The sequence below is a fragment of the Chamaea fasciata genome, unplaced genomic scaffold (genome assembly GCF_029207755.1).
Source record: "Chamaea fasciata isolate MVZ Bird 193981 ecotype frontalis unplaced genomic scaffold, bChaFas1.0.hap1 SCAF_4, whole genome shotgun sequence".
Lineage (NCBI taxonomy): Eukaryota > Metazoa > Chordata > Aves > Passeriformes > Sylviidae > Chamaea > Chamaea fasciata.
Window position 1 is genome coordinate 77,962,168 of NW_027094089.1, and position 27,316 is coordinate 77,989,483.

General features: G+C 45.7%; 1 protein-coding gene across 1 annotated transcript; it reads left to right on the plus strand.

The window, feature by feature from the left end:
• Window positions 1–682: 682 nt before the first annotated feature.
• LOC136289004 (sodium/hydrogen exchanger 2-like) lies at window positions 683–25,794 on the plus strand. Its single transcript, XM_066182471.1, has 12 exons — window positions 683–941; window positions 2,342–2,805; window positions 3,548–3,798; window positions 6,995–7,212; window positions 10,843–11,039; window positions 14,315–14,404; window positions 16,545–16,615; window positions 17,686–17,850; window positions 18,293–18,407; window positions 19,655–19,789; window positions 24,707–24,779; window positions 25,670–25,794. Exons 1-12 carry the CDS (start codon window positions 683–685, stop codon window positions 25,792–25,794), a joined length of 2,163 nt encoding a protein of 720 aa, XP_066038568.1.
• Window positions 25,795–27,316: the final 1,522 nt, after the last annotated feature.

Here is a 27,316-nt window from a genome sequence, read left to right on the forward strand (position 1 = left end):
TTTTCCATTTTCCCAACTATTCTGAGCAACTCAGGTTTTGATGCTGTTTTCAAAGAGAGATGAAGAGAACTTTTCCTGTGAATCTTTTTTATAGGAAGCTTTAAGCAATTGTAGAGCCTTATTTGTCCCACACAGGTGCTCTCTGTTCCTGCAGCTCTGTATTTAGCCCAACAAACTGGGTGATTTGCTTGTTTTACCAAATGAAAACTGATTTCCAGTAATGTTTGTGTTGTGTTCTTCGTGTGGGCACTGCAGAAATCCAGGGAAGCCCACTGTGTGATGGAGCTGTTTCGGGATGGGGTTTTTTCATGGGACCTGTTCTGTCAAGTCTGTCTGTTCTAACAGCAGTGAAGGTTATTTTTTTTCCCCCTTCAAGAGAGGTTTATGAGAGACTGGGAGCCAAACCACATCAAGAGTTGGGACTAAAACGTGAGTTGGGCACATGGGGCATTTCCTCAAGGAAGCATCCACAGGAGGAGCCCCTATTTGGGCATGTAGCACCAAAAAGCACCACTCTACTGTGGGATCTACCAGCTGGAAACTGATGGACCAGGGAGGGAAGCCAGTCTGAGGTGGAGCATTTGCTCCTCCCTTTGCAGCCACCCCCACGAGTGCCAGTGTCTCCAGCAGCACTTTCAACCACTCACCCATCACAGCAGGAGCAGCTGCGGCTTCCAGGGACATGGAGAGCCAGGGTCACAGAGCTGCAGCTGTCCTGGCTGGGTCCTGGCTCTCCTGCATCCTCCAAGCCCCATGGGTGGGAGCCCTGCAGGAGCCACTGCTGGAGGAGGACGTGATCCTGGAGAACATCAGCTGGGCTGCCGAGGAAGGCCAGGGCAACGACTCCTCGGAGCATGCCTTCTTTTCTCTGGATTATCAGCATGTCCAGGTCCCCTTTGAAATCACGCTCTGGATCATGCTGGCATCCTTGGCCAAAATAGGTGAGGCCTCCTGGGAGGATGAGGAGGGATGGGGAATCTCTGTGGGGGTGATGTGGGTGGGGGTGGCCTTTGCTCCATCTCCTCTCTGGTTTGGAGCCTCAGGTAACATGCCAAACGCTTGGAATTTGCACACTGTGTGCCAGAGACACTGCCCAGATGGAAAACAAGTTGCATTTTAGGTTGGAAATTGTGGTTTTACGTCTGGAAATTCACACCTGTGTGTGCTGTTGCTGTTAGGAGGAAAAAGGCCGGGTTTCCAGGAGGAGGAATTTGATTTAATCACAGGACACACTAAGGTGTGTGTTCATTTTGATTTCCTTCCCAGCCATGCTCTGTGCAGGTGGTCCACTGATATCTTCATCTTAAAATGAAAATTCCTTCTTCTTCTAAAAGTGCCCTGTGTCTGGCCAAGGAATAATTCCATCCATGTCCAGGGTGTTATACAGCCTAAAATAAAATTTCTGTGCATTGATTTTCTATGCAAGGTCATCTAAGAAATCTTTAAGTTATGCAAAGTATCTGATCTTTTTATATTTTCCTCTGAAAAACTGGGCACAGGAAAGTGAAAATTATATATAAATATTTTTCTCCAGAAATTGTCTTCAATTTTGTTAAATTACTGCTATGAAAGTTATTATACAGCATTTTTTTTGTATTTATTCTCCTCAGGATGGAGAAGTCTCTAAGATTGGGTTTGATCAGAATTTTTCAGATGGAAAGGGTCTTTTTGTCTGACTAATCTCATGTTACATAATGAAACCCTAATTCTAATCATATGCATGAAGACATAATAATGATCAGAGGTTTTAAAAAAATTATTATTATAATTAGGTTTGTTTCAATGACTTTTTCTTTTAATAACTCTCATTGTACTAGTGGTGGTTGTTCTAGTCTTGGGCATTGCACAAGACTAGCTTGACTGGATATTTTTTAGCTTTTTAGCTTTAAATGCTAATGAAAAAATACTGTTAAAAGGGACCTTTTATGATTAATTGGAAGACCTTTTGTGGGTTTTTTAATTGTAATGTATAGAAGCTGTTTAGTGTTTAAAATTAAAAGTTGCTATTTCTGTCAGTGCTGAGGATGGGCTGCTGACTAAATTACGTAACTAATATTCCAAATACTGTTTTATTTATGCAGATTATTACTTTTTGTTTATTACCTCAATATATCTCTCTAACCTTATGCTGTGCTGAAATGAGGTCTGAACAAACAGTAATTTGAGAAAGTTTGGTATTTTCAGTAATTTTTAGATTTTCTAACCAATTTCTGAGCAACTTCACCCTCACGGTGTGAATTTTTTTGTGCTACTCTGAGGTGTAGCCTGCTGAGAGTGGAAGTGTGGTGACCTTCTGAGGGTTTGTGAGGTAACACCAGTTTTATCTCTCCGTGCCCTCCAGGGTTCCATCTCTACAACAAGCTGCCTTCCGTCGTTCCCGAAAGCTGTTTGCTGATATTTGTGGGACTCATCATGGGGGGAATCATCTATGGATTAAACGATAGGTCACCACCAGTGATGGACAGCGACATCTTTTTCCTCTACCTCCTGCCCCCCATTGTGCTGGACGCCGGCTACTTCATGCCCAGCCGCCCCTTTTTCGAGAACATCGGCACCATCCTGCTCTACGCGGTGGTGGGGACCATCTGGAACGTGTTTGGGATCGGCTTTTCCCTGTATGGGATCTGCCAGGTGAAAGCCTTCCGGCTGCAGGACGTGTCCCTGCTGCACAACCTCCTGTTCGGCAGCCTCATCGCCGCCGTGGACCCTGTGGCCGTGCTGGCCGTCTTCGAGGAGATCCACGTCAACGAGAAGCTGCACATCCTGGTTTTTGGGGAATCGCTCCTCAACGATGCCGTGACCGTGGTAAGGACCAGCCTGAACGGGGGTATGGAACCTGCAGAGGATGGTGTGCTGAGTGATGGGATGGGAGATCTCAGCCTGCAGAAAAGGAGGCTCAGGGAAGACTTCATTTCCCTCTGCTGATCCTTGAAATTAGGTTGTAGCCAGGTGGAGGTTGGTCTTTTTCTCCCAGGGAACAAGTGACAGGATGAGAGGAAATGGTTTCAAGTGTCACCTCAAGGGGAGGTTTAGATTGACTATCAGGGAGAATTTCTTAGTGGAAAAGGCAGTCAAGCATTGCCACAGGTTGCTCAGGGAAGTGGTGGAGTCGCCACACCTGCAAGTGTTTAAAAACCGTGTGGATGTGGCACTTGGGGCCATGGTTTAGTGGTGAACATGGCAGTGCCGGTTGACGGTTGGACTTGACGATTTTGGAGGGGTTTTCCAACCTCAGTGATCCTGTGATTTGTTGAGGGAAAAGGCATCAACAACCCCTTCTAGCAGAGAGCCCCTGGTCCAGTTTTCCAGCCTGAAGTCCTGGGCAGCATTCAACTCAACTTAGAAGTCTTCAGGTTTCCCTTTGACTCCGTGTCTGGGGACAGAAATGTCCGTGAGGGCCACAGCAGTCCCTTGGTGGGAGCCAGACCTCCTGGGCAGGAGGTGATGCTGCACTGGCAGAAATCCCCCCAGCGTATTTGGTGTCATGACCACGTCTGGTGAACATTCAGTTAACAGCTGTTTCCCTCTTTGCTTTCCCCCTGCCAAGGTGCTCTACAAGCTCTTTCGCTCTTTCTGTGAGATGCCGACCATCAAAAGCGTGGATGTTTTTGCTGGAGTTGGAAAATTCTTCGTGGTTGGGCTGGGAGGAGTTTTAGTGGGGTTGAGTTTTGGGTTCACTGCTGCCTTCACCACGCGCTTCACCAAGGACATCCGCGTCATTGAGCCCCTCTTCGTGTTCCTGTACAGCTACCTGTCCTACCTCACTGCTGAGATGTTCCACCTCTCTGGGATTGTGGCGTAAGTGAGGCCCGGCAGCTCCTCTCTCCAGGAAAACTTCCTACCTATATCCGCTGAAAAATACCCAAAAAGGTTTCAAAATTTGGAAATCTGTGTAGGCGAGGAGCAGGGCCCTCTCCAAGTGTCACTGTTTCCTGACTTGCACATTGATGGCTGGTGGTGGGTTTTATGTAGGTTACTGGGGAATGTCAGTTTGAGCTCCATGGTTTTTGTTCGGAAAGGCTGGATGTTCCAACAGTGAGATGTCTAGTAGGTTTGGCTTTGGCAGAGCCAGAAGAATTTTCTTAGCTTATTTTGTTATTTTCCACATGGCCCAGTGAAAACCAACATGGGAAGAGTTACAGGGAGGATTTAGTCAGCTCCTTGGAAAGGTTTGGTCTTGGTTTGCAGCACATCTCTTCTCAGATCCTCTTCCCCATCTACATGTCCTGCCTGGCAGCCCTTGGCATGACAGAGCAAGTGATGGGATGGGAATTGAAGCCTGAAATATTCCTGCTTTTTAGGAGCAGAGGATTCTAATGGAAACCTCTGCTTTGGAGATTCTGACTTGACTCCAGAAGCTCAGACACAGCTCATGTCTGGCCTCAGGTGTCAACCAACACCTCTGTCTCCAGTAACATTCGGAATCTGCTGGGCAATTTCAGCCAAAGCTGTCAGAGATCATTCGGTTCATTTAATTTTCTTTGAACAGGGTAGACCTTCCATTAAAATGAATAATTTTGGGCCAAATCCTTCAGATTTAAGAGTCTAATTAAGCTTTGTGCTTACCTCGTTGGACATCTCACTGTCAGAGCAGATCCTGAGACAAAAATAGCCAGAAAGACCCCAATGTTCACCAAAATCTCACCTTGGAAAGCAGAGAGAGAGGAAAACCAGAGGGATCCAGCCCTCCTGGATTCTGTGGTCTGGTATCTACTGAGTGTGGTTCTCCTACTCACACACAGTCGGCTGGTGCTGAGGATCAAAACTATTTAATATTCCCCCAAAGACACCAAAATGCACCTACCCTGCATCAGCTGCTGCAGTGTAAGCAACTGTGCAGCTGATGAGAATGAAGATAAAAAGAAAATTAAAAAATGAGGTGGGCTCCCAGCTCAACACAGAAGTATCTGGGAGATCTATTTTAAAACTAATGATGTTGCTTTGGGTGTAAACCATTCTTGCGTCTTGCAGATTTTGTTTCCTCAGCTGGTTAATAGGAGCAATATTTGAGTGTTACTGAAAACAATTCCAGCTCTGGGAATAGGTAGGAAAAGCCTATTTATAGGAGTGCAAGACAGAACAGTGAAATAAATATGCTGCATAATCATCGTGGAGCAGAAAACATTCAATCCTGATGGTGTCTCCTTCTATCAATCACAATCTGCTGTACCCATTATGGAACCCATTTGCTGTTCTTTTGAATAATGCATTTTTTTCTAAAGCAAAACAATGGCAAAGGCAGCTGATTCCTGCACTGTGCCCTTCTAATTGCCAAATTATAAATGCCTCTCTTATAGATCTGGAGTTCAAACAATTCATTCTGTTGTGGCCAGGGAATACTGTATTATAAGAAGCAGCTTTTGGCAGTTTGTTTCTTTGAAAAATAATTTGATTGCCAAAAAAATCAATTCTACATATTCCAGAAAAATATAAAAAAATCTGAATACAGCTCAGTCTGTGAAACTGTTCTGCAAATGGGTTTTAGTTTGATTTTTTTTCTTTCTTATTCTCTTGTTTTTTCTGCCCCTTGCCTTGGTGGTAATGTCCATCTTTAGCCAGGACAACACAAGCTTATTCCCTTTCTGTGATCCCATGTCTGTTCTCCAATAATCATTCCCAAACCACAGTTCTGAAAGTTACATGCCCATAAATACTTGGATTTCTTCGTTTTTAACTGTAACTATATTCCCCGCTATTTTTTGAGGCAGACACAGAAACTGAAGATTTTTTTTTTTTTTTTTTTCAGTCTGTGGTTCAGACTGTTGCTCTTTCTGGCAGAGCAGGTCAGAACTAAAAAGGATAAATCAAACCAGACCTGTATTAGAATATTTTTAGGTACTGGTACATTTTCTTAGGAGATGAAAGATGTGAACTCAGACTTTTGGTGAGAAAGGGATTTGAATCTTGGTCTCCTGCTGCTGGATAACAGAGGATCCCACTCCTCAGCAAAAGCATTGTGACTTTCCTGACTCTGATCTTTCCTATCCTCTCCTTTTGCCACAAATCCTCTCCCTAAAGCCCAGTTTTAAATTCAAACAGACCCAAATGTTTGTGTCTTCAAAATAGTGTGAAATGTTGGTGAAATTCTGGGGTTAAACAGGGTATTTTCAGTGCAAAGCAGTAATTGCCTGGCAGTTCTCTGAGCAGCTCTTAGCTGACAGTTCTGGGTGAGCCACCACCTCTCCCAACACCTTTGTTTGGGTCACTTACTTGTCCTGCTCACAGCAGGTGTGACCAGGTCACACCCAGAGCCATGGACAAGCCAAGGATTTGCGTCTCTGTTGGCTTTTCTGTGATCCAACATTGTGATGTTCCCTGTGGAAGTGATTTTCAGTGCAATAAAAATATGGATGGCCTTACCAAACAGCACTGGAAGTCAGATCTTGGAAATTTAAAGCCCTTTTTTGTTTCTGCTGCAATATTTAGCAGAATATTGCTAGAAATCTGCTGCAAAAAATATTTTGGTCCAGATTAAAATATAAAAAACAGAGCTTCAGTGTTTTGAGTGCTCAATTGTTTTGACCTCCTAGGATTGCTGGCCTGAAAATGTATTGATTTGAAAAGCTGATGAATTAGGGTAATGCCATGTTCCCTGGAACTTGAAGAACCAATTATCCATGAAAAATTGCCAGGCAATTGCAAGGTCAGAGTTTGGCAAAGTTAAAGAACTGGAAGCGATGTGTGGGGAAGGGAAGAGCTGGGTGTTACTTGCAGGTGCTGCTTTGTGCTCTGATAAAATGCAACAGGAGATGAATTGTTCATATGTTAAAATCCAGATTTGGACAGTTTGGGCAACATATAAAGTATTTTATTGTCCTAGTGGTGTTGATACTCTTGGCCTGATGTAGGAAGTGAATCAGCCCGCAGTGAAATGTCTGCAAGCATCCAAGACTTGATGAAACCCACTTTTTTTCATAACTGATGTGTCGATTTTCTGTGTTAAAGGGTAAAAACATATTGTTTCTTTCCCACTGTTAATTTTTCACTTCCTCAGCATAATTTCCTGTGCCATGGGCATGAAGCGTTACGTGGAAGCCAACATCTCCCTCAAGTCCCACACCACAGTCAAGTACTTCATGAAGATGTGGAGCAGTGTGAGCGACACCCTCATCTTCATCTTTCTCGGGGTTTCCACCATCGGGGAAAACCACGAGTGGAACTGGCCCTACATTTGCTTCACGGTTATTTTCTGTCTCATTTGGAGGGCACTTGGTAGGGGAAATTGTAGAATCTTGATTTTTCCATGTGTGTTATTGTTTATGGGAGTGAGGAATGAGATTCCATTAGCTCTGCCCCTCCATCATCCTTCCCTGTTCACTCTGCAGTGTGATTATTCCAGATGGGAATGCTAGGACTAGGCTGGGACATCCCAGCCAATGCTTCCTGCTCCTCCATCTTACTCAATTCTAAATCTTACATTTTGCTGCAGTTTCCTGCTCTGTGCACTCTCTGGTGCTAGATAGAAGCCCTCATGAGATCTATTTTATCAATGTCTCTTTTTTGCCATGATCTTCCTTTACCCTCCTTCATTGCCTCAGTCTCCTCTTCCATTTCAGTGTTTTTTCAGTCCTTTGGTATTCTCCCAACAGGAGGGACTTTGTAGGTACATACCTTGGGGTGGGAGTTCCATAAAAATCCTCTGACCTCATATTCTGAATTGTGGCAGTTTAAGGGATTTATTCATAACAAGCTTGTGTACAGCAGCATCCTTCACTGGGAATCTGGAGGAACATTCCAGTAGTTGTCCTAAATAGATGAGATTTGGAACCTAAGCTGCGAGGATGCTCCTACCCCAGAATTTCAGATCAGGGTTAAGAATGGCAGAATTGGGGAATGGCTGAAGTTGGCAGGGGCCTGTGGAAATCATCTGGTCCAATACCCTGCCCGAGCAGGGTCAGGCAGGCAAGACTGTGTCCAGATGGTTTTTGGTTGTCTCCATGCATGGAGAGTCTACAGCATCCCTGGAAAGCCTATCAGGGTGTGTGACCAACCTCACAAAAATGAAGGGAAAAGGCTTGGTGATAATGAGGAGCAAGGCAAGAAAATATTCTCCTGACAACTGATCTCTGCAGTTTCTTCAGCCACAACTACCATGAAAACCCAATTCCTGGTTCCAGAATTCCCTGGGATCCTATTTTCATGCATTGAAAATGGCGAGAAAAAAATAGATGTGCTGTGTTTCCATTCTCTGCAGCTGCATCTTGTGCTGATTCTGTGTTGGGAGAGGCTAGACCTCCATTCCTCTTACAGTGTTTGGCACCTAATGAGTGCAGAATGCCTCAGTTATGGGCATTTTTATGTATTAACAATATTTGTGAAAATAGCAGCACGCATTTTTGGCAAAGAATCCAGGAGCTTAAAAACATTCAACAGGATTTATGTTTACAAACCAGTGAGTCAAGCAGTGAACTCAAATTTGACAGACACTTCAAGAAATTGTTTAAATAGGTTAAGCCATGATTAGCAAGGCAGAGCAGAATGGGGTTTATTAGCTGTTAGGACATGCCAAAGTTTGTTTTAATAACTGTGCACCGTACTTGGAAATGTGCTCATTGGTCAGTTTTTTGTACATTCAAGTGTTTTATTACCATTAAGTGGTTTCTCTTAAATTATTTGCTCAGACAAAAGGACTTCTCAGTGAGTTTGATTTTTTTTTTTAGTTCAAAAATTCTTCATTGCAAAATATAAAAACATAACAATGCTGCAAAAGCACCCCCAAAATTCTCCCTAAGCACAGCCCTTCTGGGAGCAGCTTAAATTATGCTGCACATTATTAGGGAAGGGCTCAGGCTGCAGCCACCATTTTCCAGTCAAAATCTCCCTGGAATTAAATAAGAACACACAAACCAGGTCTGGAAATTGTCTGAGTGGTCCTGAACAGGGTGTTCCTGTCCTGCAGCACCTTCCTGGGAAGCTGTCAGGGAGCTGGGAGGGTGAGACCTGGGAAAGGGCTGCACCCCCTGGGAAACTCTGGAAAACTGGGAACTGGAATCTGAAAGACTGGGAAACTCCTGCCTTGGAGATGGTGATTGAGATTAGACCTTGGCCTACTCAGAGCCATCCAGCAGCTCTGGATTAATTAATAATTAATAATTAATTAATTAGTAATTGGATAGTAGGAAAAAATTCTTCATGGAAAGGGTTGCCAAACATTGGAACAGGTTGCCCAGGGCAGTGATGGAGACAACAGCCCTGGAAGTGTTCAGAAAACATGTGGGTGTGGCACTTGGGGACATGAGTTAGTGGTGGCAGTGCTGGAGGAATGGTTGGACTTGATTTTCTTGGAGGGCTTTTCCAGTCTTTACAATTCCAGGATTCTATGATTATGGAGGTGCTTGAAGCACTGAATCAGAAAAGGGAGGTGCCCCCACATTTCCTCGCAGGAACTGGGGATTTTTTTGCTGGGCAATGCAGGGATTGGTGTGTAAACTGTACCCCAGTCCTTCATAGAACACTCTCAGTGCTTTAAGTATTTGAGAAATGATTCTGCTGAAATCTGGGGAATTCCTTTGGTATGAGGAAGATGATCTAAAAAGGAATAAAAAAGCCCTTACATAGCAGCACTGGGGCTCTGCTGATATCCAAGCCATGGGGAGATTTCCTCCTGCTCTTTCCCAAGGTATCTGCAGAAGAAAATACATTCTGCTCAGAATGATTAATTGTATGACATCTCCTGGAGCAAACTGGCCTTGAATTAGTGTAGGGAATGCTAATAATAATTTATGAGGAAGGATTAAATTAAGACAAAGGCCAGGGTATCAGCTTAAGTAAATTTTGTTCCTTTAAATCATCAACACTTCCTGAGCTGTAGAGCAGGGGTGGATGTGATCTGAGGGAGGCTTTGTTTTATTTATTTTTTAAGTTGCAAAGAACCTTGACATCCAAGTGCTTCCCATCTGCTGGTCTCAGCACCAGTTCTGCAGAGCTCCAGAGACGGGGAAGGTGTCACAAAGTTCAGTTAATTGAGTTCCTTATTCCCAGTCATCCCCATCTTTTTGTTTTCTTCAAACTCCTCCAATGTACAGTCAAAGTTCAGCTATTTTTAGCTGGAGGTGTGTGGGAAGATGTTTGATATGTACATAATAAATGCACTGTTTTTATTTCTTTTACAAACACCCTCCAGAAAAGCAACAGTACTGTGGCTCCAGCTAATTCCTAATGAAAGTCAGTGGCAGGTGGTGTTATCAGTTCTCAAAACGGCTGTTAATCTTTGGGAAATAGGATGTTTATCACTTCCATTGGTATTAAAATCACGGCCTACTGATTTAAGGCCTGACTTTTTGTACCTTTCTGCATCTGTTTGTGCATTTCCAAATGGCTGTAAATCACAGCAATTGCTCTGTCACCTCGCATGGCCTTCAATTTGTACAGTATAAATCGGAGAAAAAGAAATAACATTAACACTGTTGGAATATAGCTACTTATCCAAGCTACTGCTTGGAAACTTTTGCAAATAGGAGGGCAATTTGTGGCTAAGTTGTTGCTGATGATTTGCCTCAAAAGCATTTGTAACCTCAGCAATTCAGTCATTTGTTATCACCAATTAGAATAAATCAAATAATATTTCAGGACTGTAGCCAGACAATATTTATAGTCCCTCAAATTAGAAATATGTTGGGGATTAAGTTTTATCTGGACAAAGCAAATTTCAACCTGTTGGGTTAGACTGGAAGAAAAATTCTCCAGTGGCCAATTGGGAATATAGCCCCTTGTGCCCTGGCTAGTTCCTTGTAGTTGGTGTTTACCAATTCCGTGATGTTTTAATGGAAAATGTAGCATCATGAGTTTTCTCCAGTTGTTCCATTTGATTGATGTGCCTCAATCTACCTTCCTGCTTTTCAGGGGTTCTTGTGCTGACTTTCTTTGTGAACAGATTTCACGTGAACACCATCACCAGTAAGGATCAGTTCATCATTGCCTACGGGGGGCTCCGAGGGGCCATTTGCTTCTCTCTGGTTTTCCTGCTGCCTGACTTCCGCAGGAAAAAGCTCTTCATTGCAGCAACAACTGTTGTCATCCTCTTCACCGTGTTCATACAGGTAAAACCAGTACTGGGCACAAAATCGGGATTGGCTCCCCTCCAGGAGTCTGATGGAGAAGGTTCCTCTCCCTCATGGCTGGGGCTGTAAATTCTGGTGCTCCAACACTTAGTTTTAAGGAATTGTGGTGCTCCAGGGCTCGGGAGGAGCAGCAGCTCTCAGCATTGCTGTGACATCTAGTGGTAAAACCATTCCTGCAGCTTTCTGTGGGATGAGGGTCTTGGATATCTCCCTGCTCTGCTCTGACCACCAGCAAGTCTCTAAGGGCTTCTCTAAAATACAGCTTTTAGTTCGTCTGGCAAACACAGCCACATTTGAAGGAGGATGTGGTGGAAAAAAAAATGGGGTTTGTCTGGTGTTGAAGTGAACAAGGCCGATGTCCATCTGCCATTTATCCCAAAAAGTAAAGAGTGGGTCTCTACAGGACAGAAGCGAGTGGGATATGGAGGTTCGTGAAAGACTCATGTAGAAAAACCTCCCTGTGAGCTCCTGGTCAGGAACATGAGGTCCATGTGGAGCTGCTGACCAGGAGCCATCCTCCTGTGGATGGAGGGAGCAGAGGAATTTCTGAGCCTTTGGGAGATGGTGGCCCTTGGTGGCATCTGCCGAGTGGCCCGGTGGCTGAGCATCAACCCCAGAGCAAATTCCTTCTGCTTTTCCTGACTGAACCCCTCAGGTGGGTGTTGATCACTTGGGCGATGTGGAGGCTTGGGGTTGGTTTTGCTTCCCCCATGTCTGCCTAAATCCTCATCCTGAGCTGGAGAAGAGGGATCAGAGTGTGTTGTGCCCATGGGATCGGAGCTGGGAGTTGCAGGGCAGTGGGGCTGGGCACAGCCTCAGCCTGAAAGGAGCGAGCAGGGGCCAGGCCAGGGGAGGAGGGATGTGCTGAGGTGGATCTTGACAGGTTTTAAGATGCAAATGTGGGTGAGAAATTGAAAAGCCCCGGTCCCCAGGCACGTCCGCTCACGCAGAGCCGCTCTTGAGCCTCACACAAAGGTTGTTCCAAGGCAGCAGTTCCAGGCTTCGGGAAATCCTTCCCGGGGCTGGGAAAAGGGCTTTTGTGCAACCTCAAAGCTCAGCTGGTGATGTCATCCCCGTGCAAAAGGGTGAGAGTTAAACAGGGTCCCCCTGTCGCCGCGGAGACCCCCTGACCTTCAGCTATTCATGGGAACATTGCGTCTGCTGTGCTGGGACTCCAGGGACCTGCAGGGCCAGGGCCACCACGAGAACAGGGGGAGGAGAAAACCAGGAAAATTACTTAAAATCCTGAGGCGGAAAGATATTGCTGGAGTTCAGCACAGAAAAGGTGGGTAAATGTAACAGAGCCTTCAAAAACCTGGGTGTGCAAGTCAAGTTTTTGGTGCTGTTGGACACATCGATGGATGCGTTATTGGGGAGGGAATATTTTCACCACCCCAGCATCTTTCATGATCACTGTGTGTGGAAAGGGCAAGAGAAATACTGGCTGTGAAACAACTTCTGTGTGTAGTGGACATTTTTGTTCTTGTTTTATGCAAAACGTTTTCTTTACGTTCACAGTGATCTCAATATAGACTTGATGGGGAGTGTCTGTGTTAAAATAGGGCAGAAACCAAGGCAGAGGTGACTTGGGCCCTTTTAGGCTGGTTTGGGCCAGCAAAGCATGTTGTCAGAGCTCAAACCCTCCACATCCTATGATTCCTTTGGAAATCCTGCCTCTGCTGGCTGGAAACCCTTGTGCCACAGAGGAATGACCACCCCGTGAGCAGCTAGGTTTGGCCACCCATAGCTCTATCAGTGCATTCCACAAGTCAGGAAAATCCTCTCTTTTGGCCTTCCTAAGCCAGTTGCATAAAGCTCTTCCCACAACAAGCCTGGTTAATCATTTTGAGGAGGTTGACAGAGCCGTTATCAAGTCCTCAGTGCTTCCAAGCAGGCTGGATAAATTCCACATAGACCAGGAAGTTCTCCAGGGAGCTCTCTCGGCTTCTCTGGAATGTCACACCCCCCCCCCCCCCCCATTGTTCTGCCTCGTAGTGTGGTTTTAAAATCAAACACTGTCGGAAGTTCACTCTCTCAACTTACTGGCCCCTGACCTCTGCTATGGAATTCTGCAAATGTCATAATTGTGAAGGGGGGGAGGTTGTTCGATGTCTGCACTGTCCCACTGGATTTCTGGAGGTGGAAAACGTTGTGTGAGCTGTGATGGAGCCATCAGACACTCCCTGGGATGAGTTATCCCTGGTGGGTGGAGGAGAGGCACAGGGGACCTGCAGGTGTGCTGTGAAATGATGTGTGGCCTGGAATGACATATGGGATTCCCATAACAGTCCCAAATGCTGCTTTAAAATGGAAACAACTGCGGCTGATTATCCAGGAAGGCAAGAGGCCAAATTGCACAGTCTCTACTTAATTTTTGCAATATCTGTTATTTTGGAATTTGTGAGTTCTGTGTTGTTGATTCTGAATAGTGACACAATTTTTGTTGCTATTAGCTATTAAAATGACACATTAATTGTTTGTGCAATTAAAAATGTGTTCAACTCTCCTCTGTGCCAGCATTTGTGACATTCAGAAGTCATAAACATCAACTACTTCATCATTTTTGCTGTAAACATGTCCTAGAAAAGTCATTTCACACAGAAGCTGGACTAAGAAACACACCACAGCAGTATTTCAGTTCTCTCACGAGGCTTAAAGGATATTAAAACTTTTCCCTTGACCCTTCCCACCAGGTGGATACTTTGATTAGGAAACTTAGGCACTGGCTGGTTGTCAAAGATTGCTGGAGTAATGGTGTGTGACACGCAGTGCTTAAGGAGTGAGCAGACAATTGCTGGCGGAGGCTCCGTGCTGAGAAATCTCAAGGATTATGCTCATTTCAGGCATTTGAACTTGGATTGTTTCAAGCCCCTCTCCATCTGGGAGGCCATGAGCAACAGCAAGCCACAGGCTTGACCTTGGAATTATTAGTTGGCTTTTTGTGGTCTTGGAGAGGCCAGAGGAGGCGAGCGGAGGTTTCCTCCCCCCATCCTGAAGCCTCTCCGTGAGTTCCCGCTGACAGATTCCTACCAGGAGCAAACAAAGTGTTTGGGGTACACCTGGGAGAACGATTTCTAGTCCTGTTGAAGCTTTGCAGGTTTTATCCTGCCAGGGAACCAGGGCAGGTGTGAGAGGCTGCTCCAACACCAGAACAAGGTCGCTGTGACTCAGCCCCATGCCAGTGGCTCTTGTTCCAGTGCCGGAAAATCGGGTGTGAGGAAAGGCTGATTTTTGTGTCGGTGGTCACTTTGCAGGGAATGACCATCCGTCCCCTCGTTGACCTGTTGGCTGTCAAGAGGAAAAGGGAGAGTGCTCCCACCGTGGGAGAGCAGATCCACATTCGGGTAAGTGGAGCGTCCATCAACACATGGCCAGAGCTTTCTGATATCTTCTGGAAAGTATATGTCTCCAGGGACCCTGCAGATCTGTAGTTTTATCCAAATCCTCTGCAGGTCAGCCCCTTTCCATGTTGGAAGTCCTGTTCAGGTTCCTAACCATGGGTTATTTTTGCATTGGAAGAGCAGCCACAAATCAGGCTGATGGAGCATCAGGTAGTGCACAAACATGAGAGAAAAAGATTAATTTCTTGCCCAAAACTAAGCTCTGACCAAATTCCAATTTCTCTGGTCTCTGGAATGAAGGAAAGAATGAAAGAAAATGAAGCTTGGTTGCTTTCAGGATTAGGAACTTCCATATGTTCTCCAGTTCCACTACCACCATTGGATAATTTTACAAAAAGATGAGGAAAGGGAGGATAAGACTGGTGCTATATTGGAGGGAATCTCTAAAGTGCACCATCGCTGGAATTATTCAAGGCCAGGGTGGACAGGCCTTGGAGCAACCTGGGACAGTGGAAGATGTCCCTGCCCATGGCAGGGGCTGGAATGAGATGAGATGTGAGGTCCCATCCAACCCAAACCATTCTGTGATTCTACATCCATAACCCAAAAGTAGGATTTCATTCCCCTTGTTCTCACCACAAGGTATTTGTAGTCACAGAGGACTTCAGGGAGAGGCTCAGCTCCATGAGATCAGCTGCTCTCCCACTCAGCTTAGCCTTTACATTTGCATCTTCATCCAATGGAAAATTAATATATTCCTAAATCCTATTGTTCAATCCCAGCCATGTTTCTGTGGGTATGGCTCCTTCAGGAATATTATTGTCATTGTCTTCTTTAGCAATAAAGCCACTTGGGCTGAGGACATTGGTAAAACCTGTCTGGCATCCTGACAATGGGGTCAGACTGCAGGGCTTTGTCTGAGGCTAACCAACAGCTCAGGAGGCTGAGGAGCTTTTTCCAGTCGTGAACAGAGAAGACCTTGTTCTTTTGTTAGGGTGTGAATGGTAAATCATCTCAGAAATGTGTTTATTAGGAGGTGTGAGCTGAAAACGGCCAAGAACCAATTAAGCTGAGAACGTAAAAATGCAGATAGTTGGAAATCAGGGATGCAGAAGCCAGAAGCAGCTTTCTTCTCAAATTTATTTTGCCATCTGGATAGTTGGGATATTCTTGCTTGCAGGAGTGATGATCAGAGTGTGTGAGCGTAATTCCAGAGAATCAGAGTAGTTTGAGTCAGAAGGGACCTTAAAACTCATCTCATTCCACCTCCTCCCATGGGCAGGGACACCTTCCCTTATCCCAAGCTGCTCCAAGCCCCGTCCAGCCTGGCCTGGGACACGCGCAGGAATGGGACACTTCAGTGCTTCCCTCCAGTGTCGTGTTTGTGGAACACACAGCTGCCAACAGCCATGTGAGGGCACTAAACCCACGCCAGACTGCAGGGCTGAGCCAGCTGCTCTGAAATTTCTCTGACCCCCCCAAAAAATGGTTTTAAAGTTTTAGAGCTGTAGGAAGTTCTAGGGTCATCAGTACCTGAGTGTGAAGGGCAGCAGAGCAGAGCCCTCTCCCAGTTTAGAGATGCCATTAGGAGGGAAAGCAGTTTGGGAAATTACAGGGATTTAACTTTTAGGTGGAAAACCCAGCCAGGCTGGGATTTTTTATATAATTTAAAACAATAGTAATGTATTTATATAAAGTATGATACGCTGATTTCATTTAGTGGGAAGTGTCTGGGAGAAGGCAGCATTTATTATACAAGTCAAAGCATCATTTATGTGTTACCTACATTTAGAGCCTGAGGATACTGATTTCCTGAGACAAATTGTCCCCAAAACCCCCAAAATGAGCCTTTCCTGCAGGTCAAGGCCGAGATGGGAGCTCTCCTGTACTTATCACAGAGAGCAGATTCATGGCCCTCAGCATTTATTCTCTGCTTGCCCACACCTGAAAGCAAATCACTCATTGTACTCCAGCACCACTGGATGAATGGATGGAGAACTATCCCAGTGCCTTTTCTCCTTGTTTCCCAGCTCCTTATCCCGAGCTGGAAGCATCCCCTGTTGTGTGTGTGGCTTTTGCTGTTTGCTGACTGGGTTCATCACGTATGCAACCGGCATAGAGCGAAATCCTCTCTCCTCTTTAGTTCTTGGATCATTTGCTGGCTGGCATTGAAGATATATCTGGACACTGGGGACAGTATTACTGGAAAGACAAGTAAGGATTTGCCAAAATACAACTGTGTACACGTGTAGGAAAAAAAAAAAAAAAAGAAAAGAGGTTGGTTTCTATTCCCAGAGTTTCTGCTGTGGGCAGCTGGGCCTTGTTCATCCTCATGGCACGAGGGAGGTGACAGAGGGGCAGCTTTTCCTTGTCCAAGGGGACACCAGGTTTTCAGGGCACTTCCCTGCTTGCAGACACCTCATGTGCATCACCCTAAAAAGATCCTTTCTCCTCTCCTGTTGTGTTTTTTCCCTTCTTGCCCAAAGAAATCTGCTGGAAGTGCCATGGTCGTGACACGTGGCCCGTCCCTGCCTGTGCACAGTTAACATTAAAGAGCTGAGTTTGCAGCACTGCTTGTTGTGGACTGAAGTTACAGAGGATCTTTACAGATGTCTGTAGCAAAGTGTTCAATTTTCATTAAATTCTGGGAGTTTGTACATTTTAAAATTAAAAAAAAAAGCATCAGGATTTAAAAAAAAAAACTACAAATACTATAAAATATACTAAAAAGACTATCTACCAGGTTTAATTCCTTGGTGGTCCAGACACAGATGCAGCTGGTAGAGAGTTTTTAGGAATGCCCATGCTTGGAAGTGCCACTAGAGGGTATGGGAGTCACTGCTGCTGAGGAGCATCCTGGCTCCTTGTGTGCAGATCTTAGAGAGATTGATGATCTCAGAGGTCTTTTCCAACCTAAATTATTCAACGATTTGAGCAGAAAAGAAGAGGAAATGGCTCAAGAGGGAATCTGGAAGTGTTTAAATCTGTGGCTGCTGCATGTGCTTGTAGCACTTCTGGACGAGTTCATGATATATCTGGTACTTTTGGGGAGTTTTTATTGTATTTAGTGAAGTTTTAATATTTTGACTCATATATTGTAATGCAGAAATAATTAGGGACTGACCTCTTGGACCATCGATTTCTGAGGAGGACTTAATGGGATATAATGGAATTTAACGGAATACAGGGCAGTCGTGGGCTACGACCCTGCTGCCTTGCTCAGGCCTGTTGGTGCTGGGGAGTCAGGGCAGAGGCTAAACCCATCTCATTTTTTTCTCCAATAGACTGGAGTATTTCAACAGCAAATACCTGCAGAAGATCCTGCTCAGGGAGTACGACCAGCCCAAGTCCAGCATCGTGCTGCTCTACGAGAAGCTGGAGCGCAAACACGCCATTGAGCTGGCCCAGGCTGGGCAGCTGAGCCACGGCCCAGCCCACCCCTCCTTCCTGTGAGCAAACACCAGCTCAAACTCAGCAGCTGGGGGCTAAAAGGGATGGGCTGGATGAGCATCACCCGGCACTGATGGTGGCACATGGAGGGTCACTTGTGTGTCACGAGTTACAGGGAAATAGGTGCTCTGAGGAAGAGGCTCCTGCCCAATTTTGGATGGGTTTGCACTGTTAAATGTTCTGAATGGCCACTTCAGACCTCACAGATGATTCTGCTCTGCCACTGCTCCTCATGGCTCTTTTTATCCACCAGGGAGCACATGGATAACCTAGCTCTGATGCAAATGCCAAATTCCTGCTTTGCTGTGAGCTCCATCTGCAAGGATGAGGTGTTGGCTATGTTGGCTATGTTGGCTGTGGTGGGATCCCAAAGGACACTGAGATGTGAGGATGAACTTCTTGTGCATCTTCCAAAATAAGGTGTTCTGCTTTCCTTTGCAGCAGCAGTGACAGGACTGTCATAACAGACCAAAAATTGGAGGACACTCCAAATCCTGATGTCCTGGACAACATGCAGGAAATATTGGCAAGAAACCTGTACCGGATCAGGAGGACGGTATAACTTTTTCCTCTATATTTAAAATCCATATTTTAAGTGTCCAATAACACAAATTTCCTCGGTTATCCGAACAGTCTGAGCAGATGTTATGAATATTTCCATAATTACCCAGGATGTCTCTTTGTGAGCAGAGAATAGTTGGCTGTGTGGAGCCAGATCCAGTTTCCAAGTCAGTGGCACATTTCTGTTTGCTGCCTGACAGCTTTTGAAAGGTTCACCCAGTCAGCCTATAATTTCATGGAATATTTTCGGCACCGGTACCCGGCAGTGAAAAGGAGAAAGGAGGAGCATATGGAACTTCAGACACAGGGTTAGCAGATCCAGCAGCAGCTCCTAGGGCAGAGCAGGGATGGGGTTATCCTCATGGTACATTTTTCCCTGTGGAAGACAGGTGTGAGTGGGAATTACTTCAGAGCTTTTTTTTTTTTTTTAAATCCCCCCAGCAGTTTTGCCAAGGAACTGGAACCGGTGGTTAAAGGGCATAAACCCCACTTGCTGTTTACAGAATCATGGATTGTGTCTGGGGTTTCACACAGCTGTGTGTGAAATTTCACCTGAGGCTGTGCATTGGAATTGCTGCTCGTTGGGAGACTTAAACTTAAAATGCACCTGAGCCTTTGTTTTATGGATTACACACAGGGGTGGGGCTGATGTGGGCAGCTCAGCACTGGGGGATCAGCCTGCTCCTCCTGTCCCTTTGCTGAGCTGAGGGAAGCAAGGGGATAAGGCTGGGAAGAAACCTATGGACATGGTGAAGGGATGAAGATGAAGGCACAGCTCCAGTTTGTGCTTAGTCCTGCATTAATACAGCCTAACCCCTTGTAGTGACAGCATTATCCCAGCTCCCGCTGGTGTTGGTGGGAGATTTCAACTTGTCTGGGTGGTGGCTTTTGAAGGAGGATTTATGGTTCCCATTGTTTGCACGATTTATATGGGGAAGTGGGGTAAATACAAAACACTGGGGGTTGAAGCTGTGAGGGCACCTCGAGCAGAGTCATTGCACCTGTTCTGCCACCTGCACTGCCAGGTGTAACTCAGCCTTGTCATTCAGTGATTTCTTGGGTGACTTCACCTAAAAAAGCAGAGTTTGGAGTCTCATCTCCTTTCTATGGCTCTTTCCATCCGCATTTTTCCTAAATCAGAGTATGCTCATGAACTGGGCGGGATGGCTGCAAGGGGAGGAGGCTCCCTGAGGGAGGGTAGGGATGCTCCCGTGTCCAGCAGCCTCTCTGTGTCCCCTGCAGGGCCCGGCATACAACAGGCACACCCTGCCTGGGGACAGCGAGCCCACTGAGCAGGCCAAGGAGATCCTGATCCTGCGGCACAAGAGCCTGCTGGTGGAGGTGAGCGGGAGTGACACCTGCAGCTCCAGGAAGGAGGTAAGAGGGAACACAGGCAAGCAGGACCATTCACAGGCTGCTCTCCCCACAGCCTGGTTGCTGCTGTTTTCTTTCAAAAGACAAATCTCATTACTTTAACTTAAAATTAAAAAAAAACCCCAAAAAAAACGTTCCTCTGTCCTAAATCTCATTCCAATCGCATTCCAATGAATAGGAAAAAATACCAAGGGAAAAACTCCCCATCCCAGCTCCTGGCAAACCAAGGAGCCACCCCGAGCACAGCCTCATTCAGTGCTTTGTGAGTAGACTTCCACCCGTGCTGGGAAAATTCTTTACCGAGCAAATGTTACTGACTGGGCTTTGCTCTGTAGATTCTGAGGTCTGGTTTTCCCGTGTTTTCTTTTCTGGGAGATTTCATCGAAGACAGGAATTTGTCTCCCCCACTGTCAGTGGTCCAGAGGGACTGTAAATATTTGAAATTACTCAGTGGTTTTTTTTTTTTTTTTTTTCCCCCAACTCTTTTGAAAGGACAGAAGCATTTTTGTGATCTTTCTTATTCATTCTAGAGGTGAGGTTTTTGTTTTTAAACACATCTACAGTTCTGGGCAGGCTTGAAAGAAGTAAAATAGACGGAAGTTTTGCTTACCAGATTCCTGTGAAAAACAAAAATTTTTCCAGTTTACTACTGGCATAGCTCTGTGTGGTTTTATGTTCTGACTCAGAGGAGAAACAGAGTTAATACAAAGTCTGTGCCTGGTGGAGACTTTTGCTCTTTGTTAATTGGTGAGAGAAGCTGGGTCAACATTTAGCTATGGAAAAAAAGGGTTTCCAGGAATGATGCATGAGGAGCAGGCTTGGTCTTTTCAGTTCCTCCCATCCTCTGTAACTCTTTAGAGGAAAAGCATTTAACCCTTGTCATATTTTGCTTTTAAATTCCCAGGTCAGCAGCAGTGCAGAATCAAAGAGCATCCAGAGTTGGAAGGGATCCATGAGGATCCCTGAGCCAACTCCTTGCCTTGTGCAGGACAGCCCCAAGAATCCCACCCTGTGCCTGAAAGTGTTGTCCAAACACTCTCTGAGCTCTAGCAGAGTTGGTGCTCAGCAGTAATTGCTGAGCTATCCCTAAATTTCACTCACTTCTCCGCATTTTAGGTTTTGATGGCTTGAGCTGGAGCACTGTCCAAGTGTGAGCTGCGATCTCTAAACTGAGGAGCCAAGCTCCATCACTGAGGAGAACAAAATGACCTTTTAGAAAGAAACAAATTACCCTTCCCTATTTAGACAGTAATTTTCTACGACAGCACAAGAATTTGGGAGTGCCCTTGACTTTTTTCTACTCCAGTTCCCTTGTGGAAGTGCCAGTCATGGGGGAGCTCACCGAGAAGGGCGGCACCGCACCAAACGCTGCTGGTACTCAGCCCTTCCTTCCCAGAAAGGTGTTCTGGCTCTTGCAAACAACTTAAAAGATTTAATTTGATCATTTACATGCTGATTGGTACTTACAATTCAGAATAGATAGGCAAGAACATGGCATGTTCCTGTAGAACATTTGGTATAATTAAACTTCAAAAGAGCAGCATCAAACTCCAGCTGATTTTGAGCACGACATTCCCTACTTTAAGGATATTTGATTGTTAACCCTTGTGCTCCTGCTTTCCCCTTCTCTGCTGCATTAGGTGGGAAATTCAGGAGCTTTGGGAAAGCTGTTTCTCCTGTTCCTTTGAGTGCTTGCAGCTGGGCTTTGGGGGATCTGAATAATTTTTGGGGAATTGCAAAAGCAGTAGGATTCACTCTGTGTCTGTACTGACTCATGGATGATGGAAAATGCCCTCTGAGGGTGGGAAATGCCCTGTGGATTATGGAAAATGCCAGTTTGATGCTGAATACTGACTGTTGTGTCATTGGAGCCACTTGTTGGTGCTGCTCACACCCCTGCACTGCAGCCATCTCTGCTTTGTGCCAGTTAAAGGGAAACAGATGTAAATCCCAGAATAGTTTGGGTGGGAAGAGACCTTAAAGATCATCCAGTTCCAACCCCCTGCCACGGGCAGAGACACCTTCCACTAGATCAGGATGTCCTGTCCAATCTGGGAGATGATAGTAAATACTGGGAGGTGATCCCAGTGACACCTGTAAGGGTGGCTCTAACCCAATGACCATCCCTCAGTGCCCAAAAGGACAAGCCAGGCCTGTTTTGTGGCACCAGGAGCTCTTCTGCTAATTTTTAAGGAATAGCTGCCTCAATTTACTGTGAATAGAAATAAAATGATGTCCCAAAGTGATGGGATAATGCTCTAATAGAGCCTTGAAATATTAACACCATATTAATTATATATATAAAATATTATATAATGTTAAGGAGGGTGGGTGAATGCTGCTACTTGGTGCTGTAGGAGGACAGATTGCAAAATTTGTCAGCAGAAAGAGGGAACACTGTGCTAAAAAGTAGATTTTAACCTATTATAAGCAGCTCAATACTTACCAGATTTTGGGGAAAAAATGCAGCTACTCATATTTCTTCCGTGCCAAATTGAAAAGAAAATTGTATTTTCCTAATTAAAAAAAGCTATTAATGAGAAATGTCAGTAATGGTAGAGATTTTTCTGACTGTCAGATATTCCATCTTTTGTAGTCCCACGGGGAAGGGTTTGGCCTTCCAGGTTTTGAGTCAGCAAGAAAAACTTGGATGCTGTTGCTCCCCCCGTTTTTCTATTCTACATCTCACCACGAGATGGAAGCATTACAACTGTGTTTGCAATCCCAGTTGGAAATCCAGTGAGGGAAACAAACTTCCAGCAAAGGGCCACTGAAACTCCTGCAATTCCATTGCCAGTCTTGGAAAAAGCTTTGGTCATACCTTGAGCATTAGGAGCTGAAGGAAAAATTAAAAAATCCCTTTGGTTCAGTAGAAACTCTGGGGGTTTTTTTTGTTTGGCCAGTTTCTGTTTTTCTTTTTCAGTGAAGCTGCTGAGAGCTTTGCTGTTAAATATGAAGCTGTTGTAGCTCAGCTAAACTCATATTTATTAGCGGCTGGTTGATAGTTCCCCCCCTCCCCTCCAAAAAAAAAAAAAAAAAAAATCAGGGATGTCTGGGAGAGCATCCTCGTGTGGGCTGGTGGCTTCACCAGGCTGGGGAGGAGCCAAGTTCATCCTGGCTGCTGGGCAATCCATCTCCTTCCCCAGGAGAAAGCAGTGCCCTCGCCAGGATTCAGGCAGGAGGAGTTGGGATTGGAGCGGGATGTTCCTTGAAGTCCCTTCCACCCCAGACCATTCTGTGACTCTGAGTCACCTCTCCTGGGTGGCTTTAGGTGCCTTAGGGGTCTCCTGCCCTTCAGATGCTTTTACAGCATGGAGAGGGGGCTCTTGGAGCCTCCTCCAAGGAAAATTCGGAGAGCAACAGGGAAAAAGCAGGGAGAAGCAGCAAGAAAAGAACAATCTTCCTCCCTCCGGAGCAGGTTAAATGATTTACACCAGGCAGAAGGACCTTGGCAGGAGATCGAGGTGACTGCAGCTCTGAACCACAGCCCAGAGGATTAACTCCAAGACTATCTATTTCCAGCAGAAAGTTCGCCTTCCTCTGCCTAAGGACAAAATTCCTGCCGAAGGCTGCTGCTTCCTGGAGCTGTGCATCATTGCTGGCTCCGAGCGCCGGCCGCATTTGGGGCTTGCTTTATTTTAGGCAGGGATCCAGCCCAGCCTGAGCTGGCAGGGCGGGTTCTGAGACCCAGGACAGCTTTTATTTACCACCGAGCACCCAGAAAATCCTTGCACCTGTAGCCAGGCAACTTGGTCCTCTTTTCTCCTGCCAAAACACGAGTGCACTCCCCCAGAAGGAGCTTATTTGGAGCTGCCTGTGAGCCATGTGCGTAAATGACACAGTGCCTTTGGTAATTATGTCGGAGCCCTTTCATGGAGCATGCTCTGAGAATCGTTAAATGCCCCTGGGAATGGCTTTCCAGGGAGCCAGGCGCTGCTGCCGGAGCTGGGAAGGCATTGTTATTAAAATGGTCAATAAAAGTGAGAACAAGGGATGGAGGGCAGCGGTCCTCGTTAGGGGAGGGAGGAGAACGAACCGAAACAAAACAGAAAACCAGGCTGGGAGGTGTCCAGAGTTATTTTGGCACTCTGGGTTCCTGGACCGAGGTGCCAAATCACAGCTGCGTGAGAGACTTATTCCCAGTTTACAGAGGCACGGAACAATCCAGGCGGCATTGTGCTACCTGATTTTTATTTTTTTCGTTCCTTTTTTTTTTTTTTTTGTTCTGGAGGGTGGAGATTAGCAGTGGAGTGAAAGGACAGGGAGCTCGTTAGTGCCAGCTCGTTACCTGCCTCCTTGGCCTGCAGCCAACGTGGGGAACAGCCAAGGTGAGAAACATCCATATCCTGGGGACAGCTTTGCCTTCTGCACTCCCTGCTCCATTCTCCCAGCTCCAGGGCTGCTCCTTCCCATCCTCTCTGCTGAACCGTTCCTGGGGAGCTCAGACCTCTTCCAGAACTTAAAACATAATTGCTGTATCATGCAATTTTTATTCTATAAGCTTCTGACACTGGCTCAGTTTTGTTTCTAAATTCTTGACAGTCCATAAAGAGCTTCCAGTGCTGTTCAGAGAAGTCATGCATGCCCCAACCCTGGAAGGGTTTTAGGCCAGTTTGGGTGGAGCAAGTTGGTCCTGTGAGAGGTGTCCCCACCCAGAGCAGAGGGATTGGAATGGGATGATCTTTAAGGTCCCTTCCAATCTCATGATTCCATATTGTACAAATCAGTGTCTGCAAATACTTTCTGCCATCTCTTCAGTCTATTTTTATTAATCCTTCTTTTTGTTGTTGTTGTTTATTTTTACATGGCGAAAGGCAAACGAATGGGAGTGGTGTCCTTAGGGGTTGCAGGGGGCTGGTTTATGAGGCAGGAGTGTCGTGAACAGATTTCACAAGGCACTAAAGTCCTTCTCTCCCTCAGTCCCAGAAGGAGGACTCGTACTCGGTGCAGGGTGAAGCCACCCCGCAGCCCAAGCTCTGCCGCTCCTTCACCGGTAAGTTGGGGAGCTGGGGGTCATTCCCTGCCCTCCCCTGCTCACCGTCATCCCTGTGGAATGACTCAACAGGTGACAGGGAGGATGTGGGACATCCTTAAATGAGCCGCATGGGTGAGCAAGGAGAGCCGAAAGCCTTCCCAGCCCCCGGTGCTCCCTCTCAGCCCAAACTAAGGTTGGTGTGAACGGTTTGGGCCCTTTCAAATCCATCTAGTCCAACCCCTCTGCCACAAACAGGGACATCTCCAGCTAGGTCAGGTTGCCTCATCCAACCTGGGATGTAGCTGTTTTAATCCACAGTTTATCAGGAATATTTCAGTTATGTTTTTCCTGAAGAAAACCATGACTGTAACCAGAGAAAAGTAATAAACCCCATTGTTTCTAGTTTTTTTTTTCCACCTCAAGGAAAACATGAGCACCATGGCTCCTGACACACAGCAGTGACAGAGCAGAAGGAGATTGTAACCCTTCTGTCATGATTGCATGTTCATCCCCTTCAAAAAATCCCATAATGTGACAGCATGACATTCCAGGTGCTCCAGCAGAACACCTGTACTTTCCAGAGCAGGTTTAAGGTAGTCACCAGTGTGAATTTTTGCTCTGCAAAGTTGCAGGTGGGCACTGACAAAAGAACAGTGATGTTGATCCAAATACTTTATGTATTTCAAAGTGTAAATCCAGGTTTAAATTACCTTTTTTTTTTTTTTTGGCTTTTTTCTTCCATGGAGACAGTGATCTTTGCCTCCTGTTTTATGATTCGGAAGTGATCCTTGAAGTGGGACAGCTCATCCCCAAAGAGCACATGGCCACCTCGGGGTTTCATCGTTTCTGCTGAACCACAAAGAAGGGTGTTTCTCATTGTGTTTCTCGTGGTGTTTCTTTTCCCACAGTGGGGAACACGGAGAAGGTTCGGGAGGTGAAGGAGAGCCGATCCAAGTCCGTCTGTGCCATCCCGCTGCCCCAGCCCAGCGGCGCAACCTGGGGCAGGAGGAAAGAGCTGAGCCTGGAGATGTAGGAACACAAGGGATTCTCTGGCTCCCCATGAGGGTTCTGACTCCTTCAGGGAGGGCTGCTGGACATGTAGATAGTGTAAATAAGGTGCACATTGGAAAGGACAGCATGGATATGGTCGAATATCCAGAGTGGTTTGGATGAAACATCGCTCTTATTGCCCAGTGCTGGGTTTTTAATGAGAACTGAGGGAAAAGATGCTCAGCAGAGCATCAGCAGTACCAGGGAATGGCTGAGGGGGCATTTCTAAAGGAATTTCTAGGAAAAATTAGCCTGTTCAGTCTGGGAAAATATCTGAAACTGCCTACAACTGCAAAGAAGGATGTTTTAATATGGTGAGATATGGGATCTTCTCATTAGTTTTCAGTGATAGGCTAAACAGCAGGGAGCATTTGGATTATAGGTAGGGAAAAACTTGATAATCTCAAAGAAGGTTTATTAGGGGATGGAGGCAAGAGCAGAAACAGCAACAGATTTCTTCTGCTCCTCAAGAATTGATGGATCCTGGCTATGAACATTATTCTCACAAAGCAGAAAGTTAAATGACATAGTTAAGTAAGGGGTTGTGTCTTAACTGAGGGATTGTCCCACACCCAGCCACAGTTCTGCTAATGAAAAATTATTGCAGCTGAGTTAAAAGGGAAAAATATGTTATTACCTGTTTTAAAAATTTACGTAAGGAGTGGTTCACCTCAAAGTTAAAATGAGGAAGTTCCAAACCCAGTGGTGATACCAGGAGATGCGGGTGACAGCCCTGAAAATAGATGGGAAAGGTTTCTGACATGGTTAGTTAATCCTGTGAAGATATTTTGGGGTGATCTGGGCTGCCACAGCTGGGAGCTGAGGGTTTAGAGGGGTTTGAAAGTGCCAGGAGGGTGCCCCAAACCCGGGCTGCTTCTTCCGGGAAAGGTGTGAGCCCTTTGCACAGCAGATGGAGGTAAATTCCAGGGATAGGACCTGAGGAAGACAGATTGCCCCAGCTTTGGGTAATTTTCTTTGAAACTCCAGGTAAGTTCAAGCCTTTGTATTCTTGTCCTGGGTGAACCTGACGGGACAAGTTTTAGTTTTGCGTTGACATTTTTCTTTCTCTTCTCCTTCCTCTGATCCAAGAGTGTTTAATCTGAACGAGTGGCTCTTTCTGAAGCAGCATTAAAAGAAACTGTAGGAATTCACAAACTCCCCTCCATGATATTTTTGGACTCGCAGAACCAGTCCCCTGCATGCTGAAATACTCCCTTAGCAGACCCCTGTACGGTACATTGGAGCTTTCATTTTAAATTAAAGGCACAATTTTGTGTGTATTTGCTTTGCAATGATCCAAGGTCTCATTTTCTTCTGAAAAAAACCCTTTATGGTGTCCTGGCATAAGCTGAGGTGGTTCATGTTGACTTGATGGTCGCTCCATCTCTGGAGATTCACTTCATTGCAAAGGAAAATTGGAGCTTTTAGCAATAGATATGTGTTTCGCTTATGTATATAAATGTATGTACATATCTATTGATTTTTATATAGGCTCACTGTCAACT

What these genes read in the sequence shown, in the direction of transcription:
- LOC136289004 (XM_066182471.1), top strand. Translation starts at nt 683, where the DNA reads ATGGAGAGCCAGGGTCACAGAGCTGCAGCTGTCCTGGCTGGGTCCTGG. An exon ending in TCAACGATGCCGTGACCGTG is followed by an intron (nt 2,806 to 3,547) that starts GTAAGGACCAGC and finishes CCCCCTGCCAAG; the next exon opens with GTGCTCTACAAGCTCTTTCG. An exon ending in GAGAGCAGATCCACATTCGG is followed by an intron (nt 14,405 to 16,544) that starts GTAAGTGGAGCG and finishes TCTCCTCTTTAG; the next exon opens with TTCTTGGATCATTTGCTGGC.